Source organism: Myotis brandtii, unplaced genomic scaffold (genome assembly GCF_000412655.1).
Source record: "Myotis brandtii unplaced genomic scaffold, ASM41265v1 scaffold8, whole genome shotgun sequence".
Classification (NCBI taxonomy): Eukaryota; Metazoa; Chordata; class Mammalia; order Chiroptera; family Vespertilionidae; genus Myotis; species Myotis brandtii.
In genome coordinates, this window is record NW_005371219.1 from 9,601,031 (window position 1) to 9,623,393 (window position 22,363).

Genomic DNA, 22,363 nt, shown 5'->3' on the forward strand with positions numbered 1-22,363 from the left:
TCTGAGTTCTTGGATTTTTATGGCTTTTCAAAACCACACCCTTTTATTAGGCTTGTCAGCTGTCACTTCTCCTTCATCAGGGAACCAGCCGCCTTACCCTCCCCTAATGGGCTAGAAACCAGGAAACCAGAAACTCATGCCTGGTAGGACTGCCCCTAAAGACGGTGCAAAGTCTTACCAACTTCCTGGAGGGTTCTGGGAAGGTGAGGCAGCTGGAGAAGTGAGCTCTATGTAAGACAGGTGTTATATGCCCTCTTCATAAACAAATATGGAATTCTTGGTGATCACTTCTCTCCAGCTCTTTGTCAGCCTTGCGGGGACACTCCACCATGTTCCCAGAAAACCACACCAAAAAGGGGGTGGCTGCCCGTGAAGCCTCTTACCAGCACATGCATCTGATTCTCCCTTTGCTTTTCTCATGTTCCCAATTTTGGCCCAAGGGCACATTTTTTTTTGGTGAGTTATTGTTTAAAATTCCCCTGGATAAATCAGTAACTTTTTAACTCACTAATTATACAAGGATTTACAATCAAAATCCTACTGAAGACTAGGCCAGCGTCCCAGCGGGGACACTCCACCATGTTCCCAGAAAACCACACCAAAAAGGGGGTGGCTGCCCGTGAAGCCTCTTACCAGCACATGCATCTGATTCTCCCTTTGCTTTTCTCATGTTCCCAATTTTGGCCCAAGGGCACATTTTTTTTTGGTGAGTTATTGTTTAAAATTCCCCTGGATAAATCAGTAACTTTTTAACTCACTAATTATACAAGGATTTACAATCAAAATCCTACTGAAGACTAGGCAAAACACACACACACACACACACACACACACACACACACCACACACACAGAGGCTGTGTGTGGTGTGTATGTGGGGATTAAAACGAATCTAGTGTTAGAAGCCAGGATAATAGTTACAGCAAGAGCAAAGGGTAATGAGCCGTAGGCATGTGGGGGTGCTTCTGAGACACTGGTTATATTCTATTTCCTGATCTGGTTATACTTTGAAAATTCACTCAGCGTATACACTGATGATTTGTCATGAACCTTTTGGTACAAATGTTATATATACATCAATTAAAAATTTAAGGAAAAAAAGAGGTTTATCTTTTAAACACCACTGCCATGCCACAAGAAAACAGAAGCTAAAAGACTGAGGTCCTTTAACCCTCCTTAATGTTTGACGCATGACAGTGAAGGGTGCGTTACATGTTTTCAGAACTCAGTGCTCTCACGGGCACACACTCATTTCATGCCCTAAGTAAATAATGGCAGTTCACCATAAATTGTGCTGTTAGGCTAACCAGCCAAGGGCCTCCGAGTCTGACTCCTCCCAAGTGAATGGGCTAAATTGTTCATAAACACAATGAATGGCTCAAACAAGTAACTCTGAGACTTTGAAATGATGCTGACCCAGTTCATTAAGTCTTCCCTTTCATAGTCTGAGTTCTGAGGGGATTTATTCATCTGATACCAACCATTTCACTTTCCTGGAAACATGCCACTTAGTCACCTGACATTTATAGAGCAAGTCATCTGGGGTGAAGGGGGATTTGCTAAAACTCTGAACACAAACTGACACCCTGCTGCTCTGAGCGACTTCCCGGTGAGTGAGTCCTAGGGCCTGGGGAGCTCAGGCAGACATTTCTGGATGCTGATGGACTTTGGAATCTGAAATCTCATTTACAGAGTGTGATTCATTTCTCCTTAATTCTATTCTAACAAGATAGTGATTCATTTTTCGTAAATTCTATGCCAACAAGTTACATTATTCACCAGGCCGTCAGGAGAGGGGGAAACTGTCTTCAGGCAGTTATTTCAGTCTCTTTTATTGTCCCATGTACTTGGGTAGCTTTTGCCTGAATTAGGAGTAAACAGCACAACTCTAAAGTATGGGCTTCTTTAAAAAAAAACAACAACTAACAAATATACGCACACAAATACTGTTGAAGTAATAACAATGCCCGTCTATTCCATTATTTTTAAATAACCTTGTGTCATTACTCTTTTTGGAAATACCCTGCACGTCACATGAAAAAAAACAACTGTCTTATCTTGTTCACTTGCACTTAAATCAAAAACAGTATTTCCAGCTGGATCCCAAGTCTTATTCTCCACACATGGCTACACAGGAGTGTTGGCTATGTACAGAAACCAACTGGTATTCAAAAGATTACATGTGAATGTGCCAACTTTCAGGTTATTCAAGAGTTTGAGCTATGACTCTCAAAGGGGGAAATGTGCCTTTACAATGGAGAGGTGAGGGAGGCACTATTTTTACCAAGCAATTCAGCTTGGTGTGGTTAATGGCAAGCTAGTTAGCACGTGCCACCTTTGCGCACAACACAAGTATGTGGCGATACTTTTCCTACGCCGTTCAACCTGCATGTGATCATACCTCTAGACCTAACCCCGGATATACAGAAAATTCAGGCAACAGAAGAAAAAGTTAATTGGTATCATGAGGAAATAGAGATGAATCTAGAGCAGTGATGGCGAACCTATGACACGCGTGTCAGAGGTGACACGCGAACTCATTTTTTTGGTTGATTTTTCTTTGTTAAATGGCATTTAAATATATAAAATAAATGTCAAAAATATAAGTCTTTGTTTTACTATGGTTGCAAATATCAAAAAATTTCTATATGTGACACGGCACCAGAGTTAAGTTAGGGTTTTTCAAAATGCTGACACGCCAAGCTCAAAAGGTTCGCCATCACTGATCTAGAGTGTGGTATAGTCTCTAAGAGAGCTGACCTAAATGCTTCAAAAGTCAGTGGCATGGAAGTCCTGGCCGGCGTTGCTAAGTGGTTAGAGCACCAGCCCTCGCAACGAAGGGTATTGGGTTTGATTCCCGGTCAAGGGCACATACCTGGGTTGTAGGCTCAATCCCCGGCCTGGTAGGTCATGAAGCATGTAGGAGGCAACCAATCAATGTGTCTCTCTCTCTCCCTCCCCACCTTCCTCCCTTCCACTCTCTCTAAATATCAATGGAAAAAATATCCTTGGGTGAGGATTAACAAAACAAAACAAAACAAAACAAAAGCCAGTGTCATGGGAAACAAAGATGGGGGTACTTAAGAGATTAAAAGGGACTTAAAAGAGACTGACAACCAAGTATATTTATATGAACTTTGATTGGATCTTGACTATCTTTAAAAAATCCATAAAAGACATTTCTGAGACAATTGGGAAAATTTGGTTATGGGCTATAGATTAGACATTATCATGGATGTATTGCTAATTTTTTCAGATGTGATCCTGATAGTTAGGCAGGAGAATGTCCTTGTAAAGAGATGCAGGGTGAAGTACAATGAATATTATATAGTAATAAGAAAAAAATAAAATACAGATATACTCACTGACATGGGTAATCTTAGAAACAATGTAGAGAGAAAGGAACAAGCCACAGGGAACTTTGATAATATTTTTATGAAGCGCAAAAGCAAGCACAACTAAAATATTGTAGGGACAGAGACTATAGGGCTACCCTATAAAACAAGGGTATAAGAAAAAAAATTCCAGAGAGCTTATGTGTGTGGAGAGGGGCCAGGAGGATGGGGCAAGGTGGGCTGTGCAGGGTGCTGCACAGTTTCAGTAACGGTGAGGGACGGCCTACACTGGGTGGTGGGCACACAAAGGTTTGTTTTATTACTAGACTTCATAATTCACATACATACATACATGCTTCTGTATTATCAATTATTTCATAATAAAACTGACCAAAAATATTTGGCTATTAAAAATGTCCCTTGATTTCAGAACCCCTGCATTCTCGTAACGCTGAGTAAATGACCGAGCCTGTCTTCCTTAGCTAAATAATGGTGTTAGAACAGATGGTCTTTATGCTTCCTCTGAAGTCTACCCTCATCTCTGGGATGATGGCTACTGGCATTAGTGAGCTATTAAAATGAAGGTTTAAAAACAGATTACACGCAACAGAATATGAAAGGAAAAATGTATCTAGAGATCACTCATTTTCCCAAATAAAACTATGACAAATAATACCCTTGTTTTGTATATGTGTATCCAGAATAAACAGGCCTGGAATAAATCTCCTACAGACATTTTTAAAAGTTCCTTACACAGCAAAGATCTTTCTTATACCAGTTCAGGGGACTGGAGCACCAACAGAAGCAAAATGAGCTCAGCTACCTATTACCAGAGAATTCTCCAAGCCCCTCAGGACTGGCCTTGCAGATCTGTAAAAGCGCTAATGACCTGGCCCCACTGCTGACCTATCAAGTTCAATGTGCCCAAACTTTGAACTGACATCCAAGACAGCTTTCTGTTCTCCTGGAGGCACCAGAAATGAACAGCCAGAGAAAAGCTGTCCGTGCCACGCCAGCCCGTCAGATCCTGAAAGCTGTGACAGGCTCTAACTACCACCCACAAGACAAGTCAACTTATTCTAAAGTGCAGCTCATTAGGCTTCCCCATAGCCCAAGCCTGAGTCAGCAAACCTTCCGACATGAGATTAAAATATGATGGCAGATGCCTATTTCATTCCTCTCTAAGGAAAGTGATATTCTCGACATTCTTACTTTAGGTCTCACTGATGTGAAAAAATTAAAGGTGCCAGGAGATGAAGACTTTTTATCTTTTTTTTTTTCCTTTTGTTTAGATCCCTCCTTTTCTTCCCAATCACTAAATATAGAAGTGGCCAAGGCTCAGATGGCTTTTCTGTTCTTTACACTCCCTCCCTCTGAGGTCTCCTCAGCGCATGGTGTGCATGCCTTCACGCCTGAGGACTCTGAATTCACATCTCCAGCCTCCCTCCAGGACTCCAGCCTCAGAAACCCGGCCTCCTGCCTGGCCTCCACCCTCAAAGAACAGCTGGCACGTCCAACCTCACATCTCCAACACTGAACTCCGGCACTGCCCCTCCTCGCCTCTCCTCCAAGTCTTCTCCAATCTTTATTGATATTTGATTGCTGGGCTATTATTGATGTATAGAACAAACAATAACACTTGGGTTAGTTCAGGGGAGGCTCTTTCAAACTTTAACAAAAGGAACAAATTTAATGAACTAAAAAGGTGACCCCCTTGAATAAATGATGTGACTTATGCTCCTGTTTCAAGATTATGACAAATGCTGGGGTCCCAAACCCTGGATGTTTCTCAGCCCCTCACACCTCACAGACAATCTGTCAGCAGATGTTGTCAGTTCCACCTTCAAAATGTATCCAGAATCTGTTCATTTCTCACCAGCACTGCTGCGCCATCCAAGCCACCAAAACCTCTTGCCCACATAACTGCAACTGCCTCCTAACTTGTTTCTTTGCTTCCACCCTCACCTCATTACAGTTTATTTTCTATACAGCAGTTAGTGACCGTTCTAAAACACAGGTGAGACCAAACTCCATCAGTGATTACCCACATCCCTTCAAGTCATCTAAAATCCATCCCAACGCCTAAAAGGCCTGACATGCCGTGACGCCTCTCCCCCTGGGCGTCCTGACTCACTTTAGTCGCCACATGTGCCTCCTGGCTGTTCCCTGAGCATGCCCAGCAGGGCTTTGCAAAGGCTGTGCTTCCTGCCCAGGCCACGCCCCCTGCCCCTCCTCCCTCACATAGCCCCAGGGCTGACTCCCTGGCTTCCTCCAGGTGTCTGCTTGGCTAGTTAGACCTTTCCTGACCACTTTAAAGTAGCATTACCACTGTCCCTCTCTGTAACTTACGTTCCTGTAGTATTTACCATCTGACACATTACACATGCATTGTCTTATGCAGACCCCATTAATAAAAATTTTTGCACATTCTCTGAATACATGAGTATTTATAAATTACATATTACCACTGAACATATCATGAATTTATTAGAAAACATACACAAAAATGAAATTTTAAACGGAGATTTTAAATAAAATATAAAGAAACTTTAGTGTTTGGGGCTGGGCTTTTTTCTGCGTCTCAATGGCTGCGTTTCACGTGCCCTAGGCTGTGCACTCCACTTGACAGACCCCATCCTTCAGTCTTGCAGCCTGCACTTTTCTATCCTCGTTTCTCCCCCATTTGAGATATTTTCATTTCCTTCAACATACTCTTGCAGTTTCCTGTGATTTGTGCAATCAACATCCTAGGGGCTTTGGACAGCATTGTGTGAAACGTGATGCGTTGGCCTCTATCCCTTGGCCTCTATCCCGGCTGAAACATCAGGGGCACAGGCTTTGAACGACCAGGAAGGTAAAATCTCCTACTCAGCTGTGAATGAATCAGGTTCCTCTGTGATAAGGAAATCCCCACATTGAAAATGCATTTCCCCCCCTTACTTTTCCCCTAAGAAATCATTGTAAGAGCTGTACAACAACATCAGAATTTTATGTGCCTCATTAAACAACAACAATCCTGTTAGTCAGTAATTAATCACTTAGCAACACAACAAATTAGAGACAGAATATTTTAAGTATTCTTTCCAGTACGACACTCACCAAAAAAGCTTCATTGAAATTGTACTTAAAATAAAGCACTTACGTGCCCCAATGCACTTTCATGGAACAGGTTTTCTGCATTACACCAAAGCCCTGCATTTCTTCAGTGTCATCGAAGTAGGAATGGACGACTCCCAGCCCTTCTCGTTCAGTAAATAAGTCAATGTGACTAACTCTGTAATCCTGAAAAATAAAAAATACATGTACATACATAATAGTTACACCATGAATGAAACTGTACAGTAAGCCCATCTTCCCCAAAGAATTAAAATAAGCTTTAATTATACACATACCTTTCACAGAGCACCTGCCATTTTATCCCTTTCCTGTTTTCACCCATGACTTAATAATAGGTGGTCTTTTGGGGCGGACACATTGCTTTTATCATATATCCGAGTTTTAAATTCAAGCAAAGATCATCAGAAATATATTTAACTAGAGTTTTGGACATATTTATTTCTCTCATCCTCACTGGAAAACTGCTGGCTTTCCTTGGTGACAGCAGTTTTAGTTTAGTTTAGTTTGTTTTTGTTTTGTTAATCCTCACCAGAGGATATGTTTGCCATTTATTTTTTAAAAGAGTGGAAGGGAGGGAGAGAAACAGAGAGAGAGAAACAACGATATGAGAGAGGCACATCAATCAGTTGCCTCCCACATACCCCCGTCAAGGCCAGGGATTGAGTGTGCAACCGAGGTATGTGCCCTTGACCGGAATTGAACCCGCCACCCTTCAGTCCGAAGGCCAAAGTTCTAGCCACTGACCCAAACCAGCTAGGGCAGGAGTTTTAGTTTCCTTGCTCTGATGTGACCACCCAACTCCAGAGAATCAGGTCTATAGAGTGGTTGTGCCAGGAGTCTTCCTCCACTGTTGTTCTGTGCCCTTCCATCCCCCATTGGAAACGCTCCTTGACTGACCAAACTCCTATGATGCCGGTCTCGTCTGAGTACTGCAAAGGCACAGTTATGGTGATTCATAAATCTCTGCACTTTGATCACTGTTCCATGCCCTGCATGTCCACAGCCCATCAAACACTCTTCAAAAGGCCTCTCCTGGCTGAGTGCCTAAGTGCTAACCAAATCTCTCTTAATATTTGATTGCTTAGCTAGGTGAACCGATGTACAGAAGAAACAATAACACTTGGGTTAGTTCAGGGGAGGCTCTTTCAAACATTAACAGAAGAAACAATGACTAAAAAGGTGATTCCCTTGAATATTTGCTGTGACTTATGTTTGTGTTTCAAAAAAACCATAAACAAACTGTAATAATAATAATAATAATAATTCATGACATATCAGGAGCCATAAAAGTTTTCCTACCCTTTAACATGACACCCTTCGTAAAAATTTACCCCAGGGAAATAAAGCAGAAATGTATAAATTACTATGTGCACAAAAATGTTCATGCAGCGTTATTTAAAATAGTAAAAAACTAGAAACAACCTGAAGCTCCACAGAGCGTAGAAAGAAAAAATAAATGATGGTACATCACTTCAATGGGAACCCCAAAGGATGTAGACATGAAAAGCATTAACTTCATCAAGTTTGCTGTTATCAGGCAATGTCCCTTCCCCCACCTTCTTGAATGCGCCTGAATCTCCACCCCACCAGATTCTGATACCTCCCTCAGCTGCAAATCAGTGAGAGATGTTACCAATGGGAGTGTGATCTTCAGAAAAATTGTATGGAAAGAGAAAACGGACTGAGAACTAAAGTGTTAAGTGAAAAAAAGGAAAAGAGCATTGTGCCTGTATTATGATAGCAACCACATTAGAATATCAGCCAAGAAAAATTCATGCTGGTGGGATTTGGATGATTATTTTAAAACACTACTGTATTACCAATATTCTTTCAGCAATAAATAAAAACTGCAAATAAATTATTCCACTATGCCATTTTTAAATGGGGCTCCTCATGTCTTTCTTAAGCTTTATCACATTATGCACTTATATAAAAAGTCTTACTCATTCTTAGTCGTTCTCATTTTAGAACATTCATTTTCTCCCTATTGCACCCCAACACCCATCTCTATTACAAACACAGTTTTAATTTTCCATTTGGAAAGTACCATTAATTACATTTTTAAAAGGTAAAAAGGATAAAGAATCATCAAATCTCAACAGCCACAAGAAAGATGCTGCTACAAAAAGGAACCAAGGAAATTTTACCCAATCCATAATGTAGCCTCAAAGACTTTTTTTTTAAACCCCAGAGCCGAACTATCAACTGAATTATTTATTTTTCCCAAATAGAACTTTTCTAAGCCACTCAAAGTAATCAGAACTCACTCAGTAAGCACAAAAAAACCCCCACAAAACCCCCCACAAAACTAAATAAAAGAAAAATCTGTTCATTCATAACTTATCAAAACCAGGTTATTATATAAAATACACTTGGAAAAGGGATGGGGAGGCCAGGCGTAAAAAATTAACCTTCAAGGTTTATTGTGAAAAAGGTGACTAACCAATGTTTCTTTTCTAATTCATTTTTTAAAATCATTATTTTGACATTATTTTATTTCTTCTTTCCATTTTACAAAATTTCTTGGGGTGAAACTGGTTAACAAAATTATACAGGTTTCAGGTGCACAATTCTACAACATATCATCTGTAAGTCTCCGTCCATCACCATTTATCCACCCTTTACCCTCCTTCACCCCTCCCCAGTCCCCCCTTCCCAACAGCTGTCAGTCTGCTCTCTATCTATGACTCTGTCTCTATTATGCTTGTTAGCTCATTTTGTTCATTAGATTCTACATATGAGAGAAATCATATGATACTTGCCTTTCACTTTATGCTAAGTGAAATAACCCAGTCTTTTCTAATTCATTTAAAGTGTACAAATACTTATTAAAAGTATATCCATAAACACCAATCAAATATTTTTCCCAACTACTTATTCCATAAAATGAACTTTTCTCTCAAAGTAAGACTCATCCCTGGCATTCAATAAGTATTTGCTGAATGAACAGATGGATTCTGGTTTTCCCATAACCTACCTGGACCACATGTCTGATTGAACCAATCACCACAGGTTTAGCAGACTCTTCCTCCTCTTTTCTTTCCAAAATATCATCTATACCCCAGAGACCAGCAAGTTCCAATTCTCCTTCTTCTAAGGGGATGGAGTGCCCTTCAAAATTTGGTTTCTCGTACAAAATCCAACTACGAATAAAACACAGCAAAACTATTAGCCAGGCCTGGTGAGAGAGGTTTAGGTTACTCAAATATTCTGGGTAAAAGCCACCATATATAAAACACATTATGGCCAGTTCTCTATCAGTGATTGCAATTGGCCCGTTCATGTGTGGAATGGACCCTCAGGCTGCTGACTGTGAGGATCAGCCCCACAGTGTACGAGCTGCTGTGCAGGTGATGACCACACGAAGCGGAATTCGCCTCAGCAGGGTTTAGTAGTGCCTGCCGAGATCTCCCTTCCGATATGCTGCTTATGAGGTTTATCGGATCCTGCGCTGATGTCTGAAGCTGGCCACTGGATGGGTCTCTGGTGCAGGCCAATGTCAGGCCCTGTCTGTGCCTGGCCCTCGGCAGCCTGTGTGGAGCCGTCTCCGGGGGCTTCTTCTGTAAATCCCTGGTTAAAGACTCCTCTTCAGCCAGCCTTCAGTTGTTATTCAGGATGATTCTCCTTTAAGTTAGTTGCAGTTCCAGTGTGGTCATGGGAGGAGGTGAGTGTAGCTTCCACCTACTCTGCCACCACCTTGAAATCCCTTCTCACTGTGAAAATGTATTAACCCTCCCTAACCCAAAAATTCACTAAAATTTAGCTTCTGATAATTCAAGAATTATATCAGGACCTTAGAGAACATTCCACTATCAATATTAATGTCCTAGAGATACTAATGTTCTATAGAATTGCCAGTTAGTGGAGACTTAAAAAATGGATATAATGATACAAAGAACTACACATGTTAATAAAAAGCATTTTAAAAATATCCTTCACAACAATATCCAAACACTGAAGAAATACTTCACTTCAATACAGGTGTGGTTTACAAGTGTTCATATGAAAAAATAATAAAGTAATAATACATACATAAATTGTATTTTACTCACAACTGTAAACCTACTTTTGCCCACCTGTATTATGCTTTCAAGAAGACGGAAGCCAACAAAAATTGCAAAAAAAAACCAGAACTCTTTTATTAAAAACAAAATTGTTATACAAAAATGTTAATGTTATTTTCAGTCTTCAAATTTAAAAACAAAAGCTAATTATATTTTCTAATGAATATGTTGAATATATAGAAAAATATAGTAAAATATCTAAAACTTTATAGGAAAGATACTGCATATTTAATCAAATGGAGACCAAAAGAAAGCTTACTAATTTTTTAAACCACAAATGTCAAGAGCCCTATCTCTTTATTTCAAACAAGTTTACAGATAGGTACCAAAGATAAGTTTTCATGCCTCATAAGTAATTTTTTTAAATGCGTTTCTTAATTCAACTTCCTTTTTATGTTCTAGAAGCAATTAAACTGGTAAAAGAATTTTTTCACCAGCTTCTTTACCACCTGTTATCAAAAAGTTGGAAAATAACTTCTAACTTCATCCTTCACTGACCTATTGTATAAAATGTTAGCAAAATGTCTTTCCTTATGGAATTTAAAAAACTCTACCAACATAACTAGTATAATTCTTATCAACCTCACTGAAAGTTCATAAGCCAAATAAATGTATATCATGGACTCCGATGTCCATTAGTCCAAACCAATGTTATGCACACGGGGATACATGGGAAAGAAACTTAAATGCTACACTTTCCTGATTTTTCTAACAAAAATACGTTTCATTCCTGTAATCAGAAACATGATTAAAAACCATATTTCTTTGTTATGAATTCCGTTTAATATTCACTGGGACTAGTACTGTCTGCCCTTTACATTGCTAACGGCATAATTTTAAGTAAGGACTGAGGGCCGAAAAGGTAATGAAAAATGTAAAATGTAAGCCCTATAGCCAGGAAGTCAAAGAGCCAGTCTTACCAGCCTCTAACAACTTTCACAAGCACCACCGGCGACAGGCTCCACGAGCTACAGTCCTCGGTGTCACTGAAGACTTCAATGCACGCCTCGGAGACCTCCGGCTCACTGTAGATCACCACCTACGAGAGAGTGGGAGTGGTTGCACTTCTTACTGTATGTTATCAGACAAAAATAAAAGCTAGACTAGAAACAGAAAATAATCTTACCTTTCCAGGTCGGGGATTGATTTTATTTTGGACACTTCCTCTAAGCGTCTGTAATCAGATGAACAAAAACACAACAAATTATTAAACTTTGCGTACCAGTCCTCATTTCTCCTCCCATGATCCTTTGAGTATGATCATATTCACCTCACAATCTGCCAATTTTGAAACAAGTCTCTCTTGATCTAAGTTATAGTAAAAGTCTCTTTGAGTCTATACTATTAAGAGCTTCCCATGCCCAAGTGAAGTCGCCGTTTCGATTTCTCTTCACTTACTAGTAAATGCCTAGGCTATTTTCACCAATCTAGAAAATTTAGGCCTCAAGAGTCAGACCTATGTTTTATATGAATTTACAGAATAAGAACTCAGCAGATTACAATTCAAAATATCTTGGTATAATCTCAGATAAAGAAAGAGAAAGTATAATGTATTAATCACTTATCTAGAATGAGCTGAATCAATTTTATGTGTTCATATACACCTTATCTGAATCTATACAGTTTTTTCATAGTAATATCTACCATCACATAACAACTACTAGTCTAAATAGAAACATGTTGATGAAGCCCTGTCCGTTGTGGTGCAGTCGATTGGAGTGTCGTCCTGTACACCAAAAGGTGGCGGGTGCCATTCCCAGGCAGGGTACATACCCAGGTTGCAGGTTTGATCCCAGGTAGGGGCGTGTATGGGAGGCAACTAATCAATGTTTCTCATATCGATGTTTCTCTCTCTCTCTCTCTCTCTCTCTCCCCCCTTCTCTCTCTGAAATCAATAAAAAAACAACAACACAACAACATGCTTATGGATTATTTCACAATGTACCTCGTACATAGTATTTAATTACTCCCTTTTTGATAGATAAAATACGAAGACCAGTAAAACCAGAAATGCATAATACAATAAAAATAATAATTATACATGTAAAAAAAAGATAAAACATGGACTACTTTCAATGCTGACCAGGATACCTACTCTAAGGACTGCCTTTGATCTGATCACTCTTTCATCATCCCAGAGTAGAACATGCCCAAGAGACCAGATGAAGGTCTCAGGAAAGCATTATTAGAAGTCAAAATGGCATTGACTTATTTATATATACACATTAGAAATAGATAAGCTGAAGAAAAAGCCTAAAAATTAAGACAAAATTCAGGTAACACATAGAAGATAGAATAGTTATATATAATCAATAAAGCCCCAAATCTAAAGAAAAACAAAGGGGGGTATACAGCACTTTGTTTCTCCTTTTTATCCCATTTTGGCTGTTTTTCAAGAGATTCCTCAGGGAAACTGTATATTCTGTTGTCAGACTCACCAGACTGTTGTCAAATAAGAGAAGTGACCCAAGAACAATGAAAAAGAGAGAATAAGGCTGTCATGAACAGGAAGTAGACCAGTGGAAATTTTGTGATTCAGAGAAATACTTAAACATTTTATAATTTCTCTGAGTTATAAATTAAGTGTTCATATGCAGTAGTGGTTCCCAAAGAGTGGTCCAGGGATTCCTGGAGGGCTCACAAGGTACTTTCAGGGAGTCCACAAGATCAAAACTATTTTCATAGGAAGAGGAGGCAATTTAGTTTTTTCACTCTCTTCACCTCATAGGATACAATGGCATTTCCCTGAGTGTCCATGACATCATTGCCATGATGGCTAATGAAATGTACATCTGTGTGTTCTTGTGCCTTTTTACTTTTGTCAGTGTTAACGTCTAACATAATAAATTCTGAGAAGTAAAACCCATGTGAACAAACGCTCTTTGGAGTCCTCAATAATTTTTAAATATAAAAGCATCCTAAGACCCAAAGTTTGAAAACTTTTGAAAAGAGGGATCTGTACCTTGCCGGAAACCCAACTATATATATAAATTTTTAAAATATCTTTTTATTGATTTTGAAGAAGAAGGGAGAGGGAGAGAGAGAAAGAAACATCAATGATGAGAGAGAATCATTGATTGGCTGCCTCCTGCACCCCCCACACAGGGGATCGAGCCCACAACCTGGGCATGTGACCTGACCAGGAATCAAACCGTGACCTCCTGGTTCATAGGTCGAGGCTCAACCACTGAGCCACACTGGCAGGGCCCAACTACATTTTTTTAAAGAGCTTCCAGAATTACATTCTAAGATAGGCTTACAGTAAAAGCCAATACAACAAACTGAAACATGTGGCAGTGCCTCGGACATGAGGGAGGGTGCCAGGTATTTTCTGCTTGGATAAACTGTTTCACATGATGGTCTACACTTGACAGATGGCCTGGCTCATAGGGTGGGCAACAGGAATATAGAGGTGCATTCATGTTTCTGGGCTAACAGAGCTGACCTCTAAACCTTATATTCTGTTTTCCTCTTTCATTGTCTTCCCTCAACTTGAGTATCAAGCTTGGTAACAGAAAGGCACAAATTCACATCAAAAATTGGATTAAGAAAACATCCGCAGTCAGACAGAAGAAGATGGAGAAATCATAATTGTTGCTCAAAATCATATTTTGCTGCCCTCTCTACAATATTCAAGGAAAGAGTCAATGTAGCCCCAAATTTTTTACTCCTCAAAGCCTTTGTGGGAAAAAACACTCCCCTGATGAAAAGTAATTCCAAATAAAGAGAAAATACTTTCTCAAATGCATAGCAGACATCTTTATTGCTACTTATGGGAAGAAAGAGTGAACCTCACAGCACAAGAGAAGGGATTAGGAATAAGGGTAGCTGCTTCACAAATCTTCAAAATTCTAACTATAGTACTGAGCATTTTTAGGCAAAACTAGGTAAGAAAAAAAAACATCTTGTCTCTCTCTGAACTCTCAAGCTATTTTATCTATACCTTTCCTAATACAGCATATAAATTCACAAGTACCTTAAAATATCAGTAACTTGTTTTCCCTGCTAGACTACAAATACCTTGAGAGCAGAAGCTTAGTATCTCTTTCTTGGACCCTAGCAGTCCCTTGTACATAGGTTTCCAAATATGCGCTCAAGAAATTAAAAAATGATTGTGTACAGCATAACTATTTCTAAAAGAATAACATGGATTGCTCATTGTCCCTCTCTCCTCTCACTTTATAAGTACCCCAAATAAGTGATCATATGTTGCTACTTACTGTTGGATCTGATAACGGCATTCCAGAAAAAGAAATGTTTGGGTCAAACCGTCTGGATTTGAAAAGATCCATGAAGTCTGTGTCACTGTTCCCATAGCTCAGCAAGTTCGATGTAAGAGCACTTTCAACGTGATTAACCTTTTCCACATCATCGCTGTTCTTTGGTTTTGAAAATTCAGAAAATTTTGTTTCTGGCAGGTGTAGGTTGCTTCGTGAATCCAGATCTTTTTTGCTTTCCTCTTTTTGCAGGTATTTTTCCATGTAGCTTGGACTTTTCAAGCCCGAATGAGATGTATTTGACGAGTCGAAATTGAAGACCTTTAAGAAGTTGTTGGGCGGAAGATTTGGCTGTTCTTTTTCTGAAGAGCAGGGTGGGGCACCCTCAGCCACAGGCGGTAACACAGGAGACCGAGAAAGAGAAGTGTTCTGAGAAGAGCTGAAAGTTGTGGTCATAGCATTGACTGACGTTACGGAGGGAGAAAAGATTTTGTCTTGTGGTAAAGAAGACAATATGCTTGAGAAAAGGGCACTTTTTTCTAGCCTAGATCTCTTAACTCCACCATTTGTGACCTCCCTGTTCTCCTTGTCGTTCACTTCTGGGTTCGCCAGAGGCCCATCTTTCCCGTTCGTGTGAGCGTGCAAGGACTTGAAGAGGATACTCTGTTCGGTGGACATGCGTTTGGACCTCGGTGTGGACTTTGGGTCTACATTCTGCATCAGCTGTAAAGCCGGTGACATTTCTGGCAGGCTTCCCTTTTTCTTTCCCAAACCAACGGTAAACACGTTGGGATCAAGCACCTTTTCTAAGTGGTCCTCATGAATAGGAGGCATGACAAAGTGAGGGGTAGGAGAGTTTGGCACCCTGGCTTTCTTCTTCTTCTGAGGCACACACACAGTGCTGTCCATCTTTTTGATAATTTCAGTGAATTTTTCCATATCAGAAGAAGAATCAAGTACACTATCATCACTACCACCAGAGACATTCAAACGACTGGCAGGGCTGTCCTGGCCATTCACAACACTTTGATCTGGCCTCTGAGGAGTTTCTAAATGGTTTCTGCCACCAGGGGAGTGCGTGAGGCTGGATTCAGCCACCAGGAGTGCTCTGTCGCCCTGACTTTGGGCCTGGATAGGCAGAGTTTTCTCTGATTCTAGCGGCATGACTTGTGGGCCAGATTTTGCTGCATGTTCCTCTTTGCAATGAATGTGTTTGGGTGATGTGCTCTTATTGCCCAGTACTTCCTCTTTCTGGGGAGCACAACTTGCAACGGAAACCACTTCAAGTTCATTATTGTGACAACTTGGCAACTGCACTTCTCTCACTTCGGAGCTATCTGAGATGATCTGGGAGCTTACATCCTGGGTGCTCTCCACGGGAAGGACGAAGGACCTGACCTGGACCAGGACCTTGGATGGACTCTCAGTTCCCACAACTTCTGGGCTGTGCTCTGTGGACAAGGGAAGGCTGACTTCTCCTCCTCCTCCTCCTTCTCTTCTTCCTCCAAGTTTGGAGGGGGGCATTTTCTCATGATCCAGATGAGACACAGGCAAGATACATTCACTGTGGTTTTCTGATACTTTTAGATCAGTGCACGGAAAACTGCTCACGGGAGCTTCAGCACACGTGTCTTTGGGCACATCCACAGGAATGGGTGCAGGCAGTGAATGAGGCTGATTAGATGACTCAGCTGGGGGCTGTGAGTCAGAAAAAGTATCCTGTGGTTGTGGTGTGGCTGTTGGTGAGTCTCTGGTATCAAGAATGGAGGGAATGTTTTGTGAAGTCTCAGTCCTACTTTCAAGTACAAGTCTTTTGCTGTCAGCAGCCTTTGAGTCGTCCTCTCCTAAGAGTTTGTGGTCCTTGACAGGAATCAGAGCAGTAGCCACTGGTTCAGAAGGGCAGCCAGCATCTACTTGATCACCATGCTTAAGCTGAGAACCAAGAGCTTGATCCTTGGTGGGCTCCCCTTCCATTCCTCTTCCTCCGGGACCCCCGGTTGCTGGGAGAATCTCCTCTTCAGAGAGAATAACTTTGGTTTCTGCAGAGGTTTCCTTCACCAGAACACCATTGTGGTGACTACCTGGCATTACTTTCTTTTCAGGTTGCTCCATTTCCTTGGGTTTTTTGGCTAAATTCAGCTTTGCCCTCCCGACAAATGTTTTATTAGAGGCAAGGGTGCTCCTTGTGCCTCGAATGTCAGCGTGTCTTGGGCTATTGTTTGCCCGTTTGTTTTCAAATAAGGAGATTTTGGTGGCAGTGTTTCCTTTATGAACTGGCTGGCTAAATGGACTATGCTCATTTCCCAAACTGTCAAGATTCTTAGGAGATTTAAGATTTAGTTCCACATTTTTAGGCTTGGCAGGGCTGCAAGAAAAAAGCAATATGATACAGTTATGACCTAGTTTTAAGAAGTGAACATATCAATTTTTTATCCTATATAATAAAAGGCTAAAATGCAAATTGTCCCTTCAACCAGGAGTTTGACCAGGAGTTTGACCAGGGAGCAGGGCCACGGCCCCTCCTTGACCCCCCACCCCCCACCGCCCCGCCCGTTTTTAATCAATGTTTTGCTTCAGTGTGAGGGGTAAGAAAATTATATAACTAAGAAAGTCTAGAGGTGGGAGGTTAGCAAGTTTATTGAGTACCTGGTATGTACATACAGTGCTTGGCACTAGAGTTATGACGTCTTAGGGCCTCAAGAACATTAGAACAAATTTAAATATTTAATGCACTCCCATATTTTAAATACGTAAATGATTTTTCTAAACATCAACTGTGTAATTTTTATTTCATCATAATTTTTTATATTATCCTAAAAAACTAAGTTATAAAAAATATTTATCTATTATTTACCTCTTTGGATATTTTATTTCCACTATCCTTCCCCCATACAATTTTTATCTGATTATATAAGTATGCACACTACAGAAAATTTGGAAAATATAAAATATCACTCATAATCCTACCATTCAGATATCTCTGTTAATATTTTAGACTATGTTCAGTCTTTTTATATGTAGTTAAATAGTCTTAATAGAATTAAGATTATTCTCTTCATAGAGTTTGATATCTTGTTTTTAAAAATAAGATTACTTAACTTTATATTTAACATTTTTAATATTTCAAGTTACCAAAATTTTTATTTGAAAAGTTTTATGAGCGTCTGCTTAAGAGCCCGTCATATGGATGTACCATAAGTACCTACAATTAGTCAATTGTTGGTTTTGTCACCATTTCTTGAGCAAAGTGGGTCTCCCCCCTCAGTCTCCTCTCTTGGGTGTAATTACCCCCCCTAATAGAAATCATAAATCTTTGAATGTGCACACTTTTTTCTTTTTGTCCTTAGCTGGCTCTGGTCCTGGCTCTTATGCTAATTATCTATGTGTACTTGGTCAAGTTACTTTTACTCTCCGAACTCTACCTTCTCTATCTGTAAACAAAAACTAGATAGTTTAGAACAGAGTTGGTTCCCCCATCCCCCCACCCCTTCAAGGAGTTCTCTTCAAGGGCTGCAGTTGGGAACAGTAGAGACTGAGGGATGGGGCTGTTGGCCAGCCACCGTCCTTTCAATCAGAATCACTCTACTTATCTGTTTCATATATCACTTTTATATAAGCTTTCCTAGAAGAATGGACTCCAAAGCTAAAAAACCAAACAAAACCAAAAATGTCTAAACTAGTGGTCTAGTGGTTTATAAAATGGAAGAGATAATGACCACCAACATTTGCTGATTGCCAAGCCCTGGAGAAACACTCTTCATGGCTTGCCTAAGGGACAATGTTATCCATTCTCTTTTAAGATGAGGAAGTTGAAGCTTAGAGAAGGCAAGTGATTCGCCTGAGGTCACACAGCTAGTAAGTGTCAGTGCCATGATTTGAAGCCAGTTGTTCTGGTTTCAGCTGCCATGCTCTCAACCACGCTACTGTTCTGCTTCCCCAGAAAGGGTCGGACAAGACTCGCCTCAATGACCTCCTTAGGATCCAAGGAGCCAATGACTTAACTCTGTAAGATAAAGTAATCACACTTTATGAGGCCACCACGATGAGAACGCAAAGTGGAGAAGCACTGAAATCTCCCACTGTCTCCCCATTGGACTCACTGCTCTTCAAGGTTGGGCCTGAGGAGCCTTTTGAAGGAACAGCAGATATGACTTTGGGTGAGACACCTTATCCTTGTGGATAAGAATGAGAAGACTTGAGAAGTCTTTCCCAAATGCAGCATTAAGAATTTATGTTTTCATTTTTTAAAATGTTATTTAAATACTAAATTTGATGTATTCTCATTAATTTCTCCCAGGCTGCTTTCCCCCAAATCTCCATTAGATATTTAGGCTTGCACAGTGTGGGCCCGTATCTTAAATTTAAAAGCATATTAACTTATCAGCACTTCCTTAAAGATAAATTCTAAAACGAGTAAGATGATTAGAAATAGAAAGTTTCCAATAGAAAGCTATCATGAGGGATGTTCACATACCAAGGAATATACATTTAAAAATTCTCACTAATCATCTCTAAGAACAGTCAAACATCAAAGTGTATCTTATGAATGTAAATGGAAAATGCTACAAGTTAGCCAACAAGCTACCTTAAGAACAGGAAACATCTGCACATTAAAGATTTACACCAAGATCAAAATACATTTTTACAACCAGACTTTCTGTGTTATTAACTTCTGCTACCAAGAGTCACTGCAATTAACCTAGCTCAAAGTGATTAAAAGACTCCTATAATTCATGTTGTAATGCCTTCATTACAATGTGAGGAGAAAATAATGGAGTCTAAAAAGCTATGGCTATAATACAAGAGGAAAATTCTCCTTATTTTAACTACACCATTTTAAGAATCTCAACATTCAATACTTGGTAGAGAACAGAAGATCATTTTTCTCACAACTTCAAGAAACATACTGCTTCATAGTTATTTATTTATAATCCTCACCTGAGGATATTTTCCCACTGATTTTTAGAGAGAGTGGAGGGAAGGGGGAGAGACACACAGAGAGAAACATCGATGTGAGAGAGACACATCAACTGGTTGCCTCCCACATGAGCCCCAACTAGGGAAGGGGATCAGGCCTGCAACTGAGGTACGTGCTCTTAACTGGAATTGAACCCAGGACCCTTCAATCCGCTGGCCAATGCTCTATCCACTGAGCCAAACCAACTAGGGCCATAGTCATTATTTTGGAGGGAATATAGTTTTAACTCTAAAACTTCAGATTCACATTGTTGTTGTTTTCTAAATAATCTGAGTTGCCTGGCCAGTGCTGCTCAGTGGTTGAATGTAAACCTATGAACAGTTTGATTCCAGCCCAGGTTGCCGGCTCAGTTCCCAGTAGGGGGTGTGCAGGAGGCAGCTGATCAATGATTTTCTCTCTTTTATGTTTCTATCTCTCCCTCTCCCTTCTTCTCTGAAATAATATATGTGTATATATAAATATGTGTGTGTATACACATATATCCTATATAATAAAGAGCTAATATGCTAATTAGACCAAACAGCAGAATGACCTTCCAGGCAACCTTCTGATCAACCTTCCAGACGAAGCCGGGTCTGCGAGGGCCGGCCGAGGCTTCGAGGGGCTGCAAGGGCCAACTGAGGCAGCAGGGGCTGCGAGGGCCAAGCCCCTTGCATGAATTTCGTGCATTGGGCCTCTAGTGTATATATAAAATAAAATGATCTGAGTTAACGTATTTTCTTGAAAGGCAATCAAGGGGAAGTTCAAGGGTTTGAAACACCCCATCAGTCACAGAGAAAAAACTAGAAATCATTATTAATTTTCCATTTCAATAGTTTGCCAATTCACCAAGTTGAGGCCCTTGTGGAAAACAAAATTAAATAGTGTCTGGCAAAGGAAAAATTTTAGGTAGAAAGTAATTAGTATTGAGAAAAAGACACTTGGTTTAGTTCTATTTCAGACAACAGCACTTGAAGAGTTTCATTGTAAGATCCGCTTGCCGGGTTTGTTTACCCTGCTCCTGAACAGTGTAACATTTCTGGTTCTTCCACTGGTGTATTCCCATTGGCAGACAGGGGAAGCTGAAGCGTCCTCACCAGGTACACTGCCACTTTTCTCTGAGGCTCACACTAGGAGGTCTGAATGTTGGCACACTGGCCTTCTACAAATAATGGGCATCATTCACTCAGGTTATTTCTCCACCGCTGCTGTTACAGAATAAATAGCTGACTAAATCAAAGGTCTCCAGGTTCGAAGCTGGTGAGGTGGCTCAACTTATTCATTAAGCAGACTTTCCTCTCAAGTGTTTACCAAACAGATCTCCTACTTAACTTATCCAAGCTTACTTATCCAAGAAGTCAAATAGAATGGTCTATTTTAGTTTAAAAATGACAATGTTGTGAAAATACCTCTTTTAAAACATGTGTGAATGCAGGAAAAATGTAAGCAGTTTAGATAAACACTCATTGTTCACATGTGCTGACTGGGAGATGGAGGAGAGTGTGGGAAGGGGGAGGATCTTAAGAGCTTTATATTACCCTCCCTATCCTGTCCACTCATACCACTTACATTATCATCAAGGCACAAGTCCTCCCAAAACACACACACACACACACACACACACACACACACACACCAACACCAACAGTGATTTTCTCCTTTCTTTTGAACATCCCCAACTTTTACAGATGGTAACACCCATTGGCAGTTTAATCAGAAATCACTTCATATTGTTATTTGATTTGTCAGCATCTTGTGTTCCAGACTGAGCCATAAATTTTTCAAGGGCAAAATACTGACTCATAGTTGTGGGTTCTCCTCCCCCCCCTCAGCCCCCCCATAGCTCATAGCACAATGCCATGCACAGAAGGTACTCAATATTAGAAAAATCAATCAACTTAACAGCAAATAGTCGGTTGTTGAGCCTGATTCTTCTGTGTCTTTTCATTTAGCAAACAGTCTCCCAGTAAGACCACTGACCTTTCTTAAAAGTTTCTACGACTACTCTTAAACTCACTCATGTCAAAGCTCCTGGGACATACTGAACATATTAGTGTTTGCTCCATGTTTTGAAAATCACTGCATATGTGTTTTAAGAATGTTCTGCCCAAGAATACCAGCGCACATTTTGAATAAAGAATAAAATTCGCTTATGCCATACAGTCTTCTATCACTTATGAGCCTCAAGAGATACCTCATTTTTACATTCATTTAATTAAAACTGGGATTAACAGCTGACCATACTCCCGAATGCGTCGTCTTAAACCTGAACTACGTGAAATAGCTCTTCACTACCTTAATTTCAACACAAGAGAAAATTCAGCGCACAGATGTTCTTCCACTAATACCGATCGGCCACCAGCACGTGCCTCTCCGCCCGGTCCAACTCCCCAGCCAGTTCCGCGGTTACTTACAGGGTCACTTTAGTGGTCACCGTCGACCTGCCCGCCCCGAAATGATTCCTGGGCTTCAAGCCCTCAGCGTCAGGGCCTCCAGACGATCTGCCCAGCTCTTTGCTCCGACTTCCCTCTCCCCGGCCGTCGAAGTGGTTGGGGAGCGGCCCCCTCTTGTGCTCCGGCTTGATCTCCGGCAGCAGCGAGCTGCTCCGGACCGTGAGCTCGCGGGGGATGACTCGGGGCGCCTCCTCCCCGTTCTCCCCCGCGGCAGCCTTGGC

General features: G+C 40.6%; 1 protein-coding gene across 1 annotated transcript in view; it reads right to left on the reverse strand.

Moving 5' to 3' along the window:
* The window catches only part of AIM1 (absent in melanoma 1), a 47,588-nt gene that overhangs the window by 24,489 nt on the left and 736 nt on the right, over positions 1 to 22,363 (reverse strand). The window contains exons 2-7 of the mRNA XM_005883828.2: positions 22,104 to 22,357; positions 14,736 to 17,097; positions 11,642 to 11,689; positions 11,436 to 11,554; positions 9,429 to 9,594; positions 6,477 to 6,616 (exon numbers count right to left, since the gene is read on the reverse strand). Coding sequence (XP_005883890.1) covers positions 6,477 to 6,616; positions 9,429 to 9,594; positions 11,436 to 11,554; positions 11,642 to 11,689; positions 14,736 to 17,097; positions 22,104 to 22,357 — 3,089 coding nt within the window. The remainder of the gene's footprint in view (positions 1 to 6,476; positions 6,617 to 9,428; positions 9,595 to 11,435; positions 11,555 to 11,641; positions 11,690 to 14,735; positions 17,098 to 22,103; positions 22,358 to 22,363) is intronic.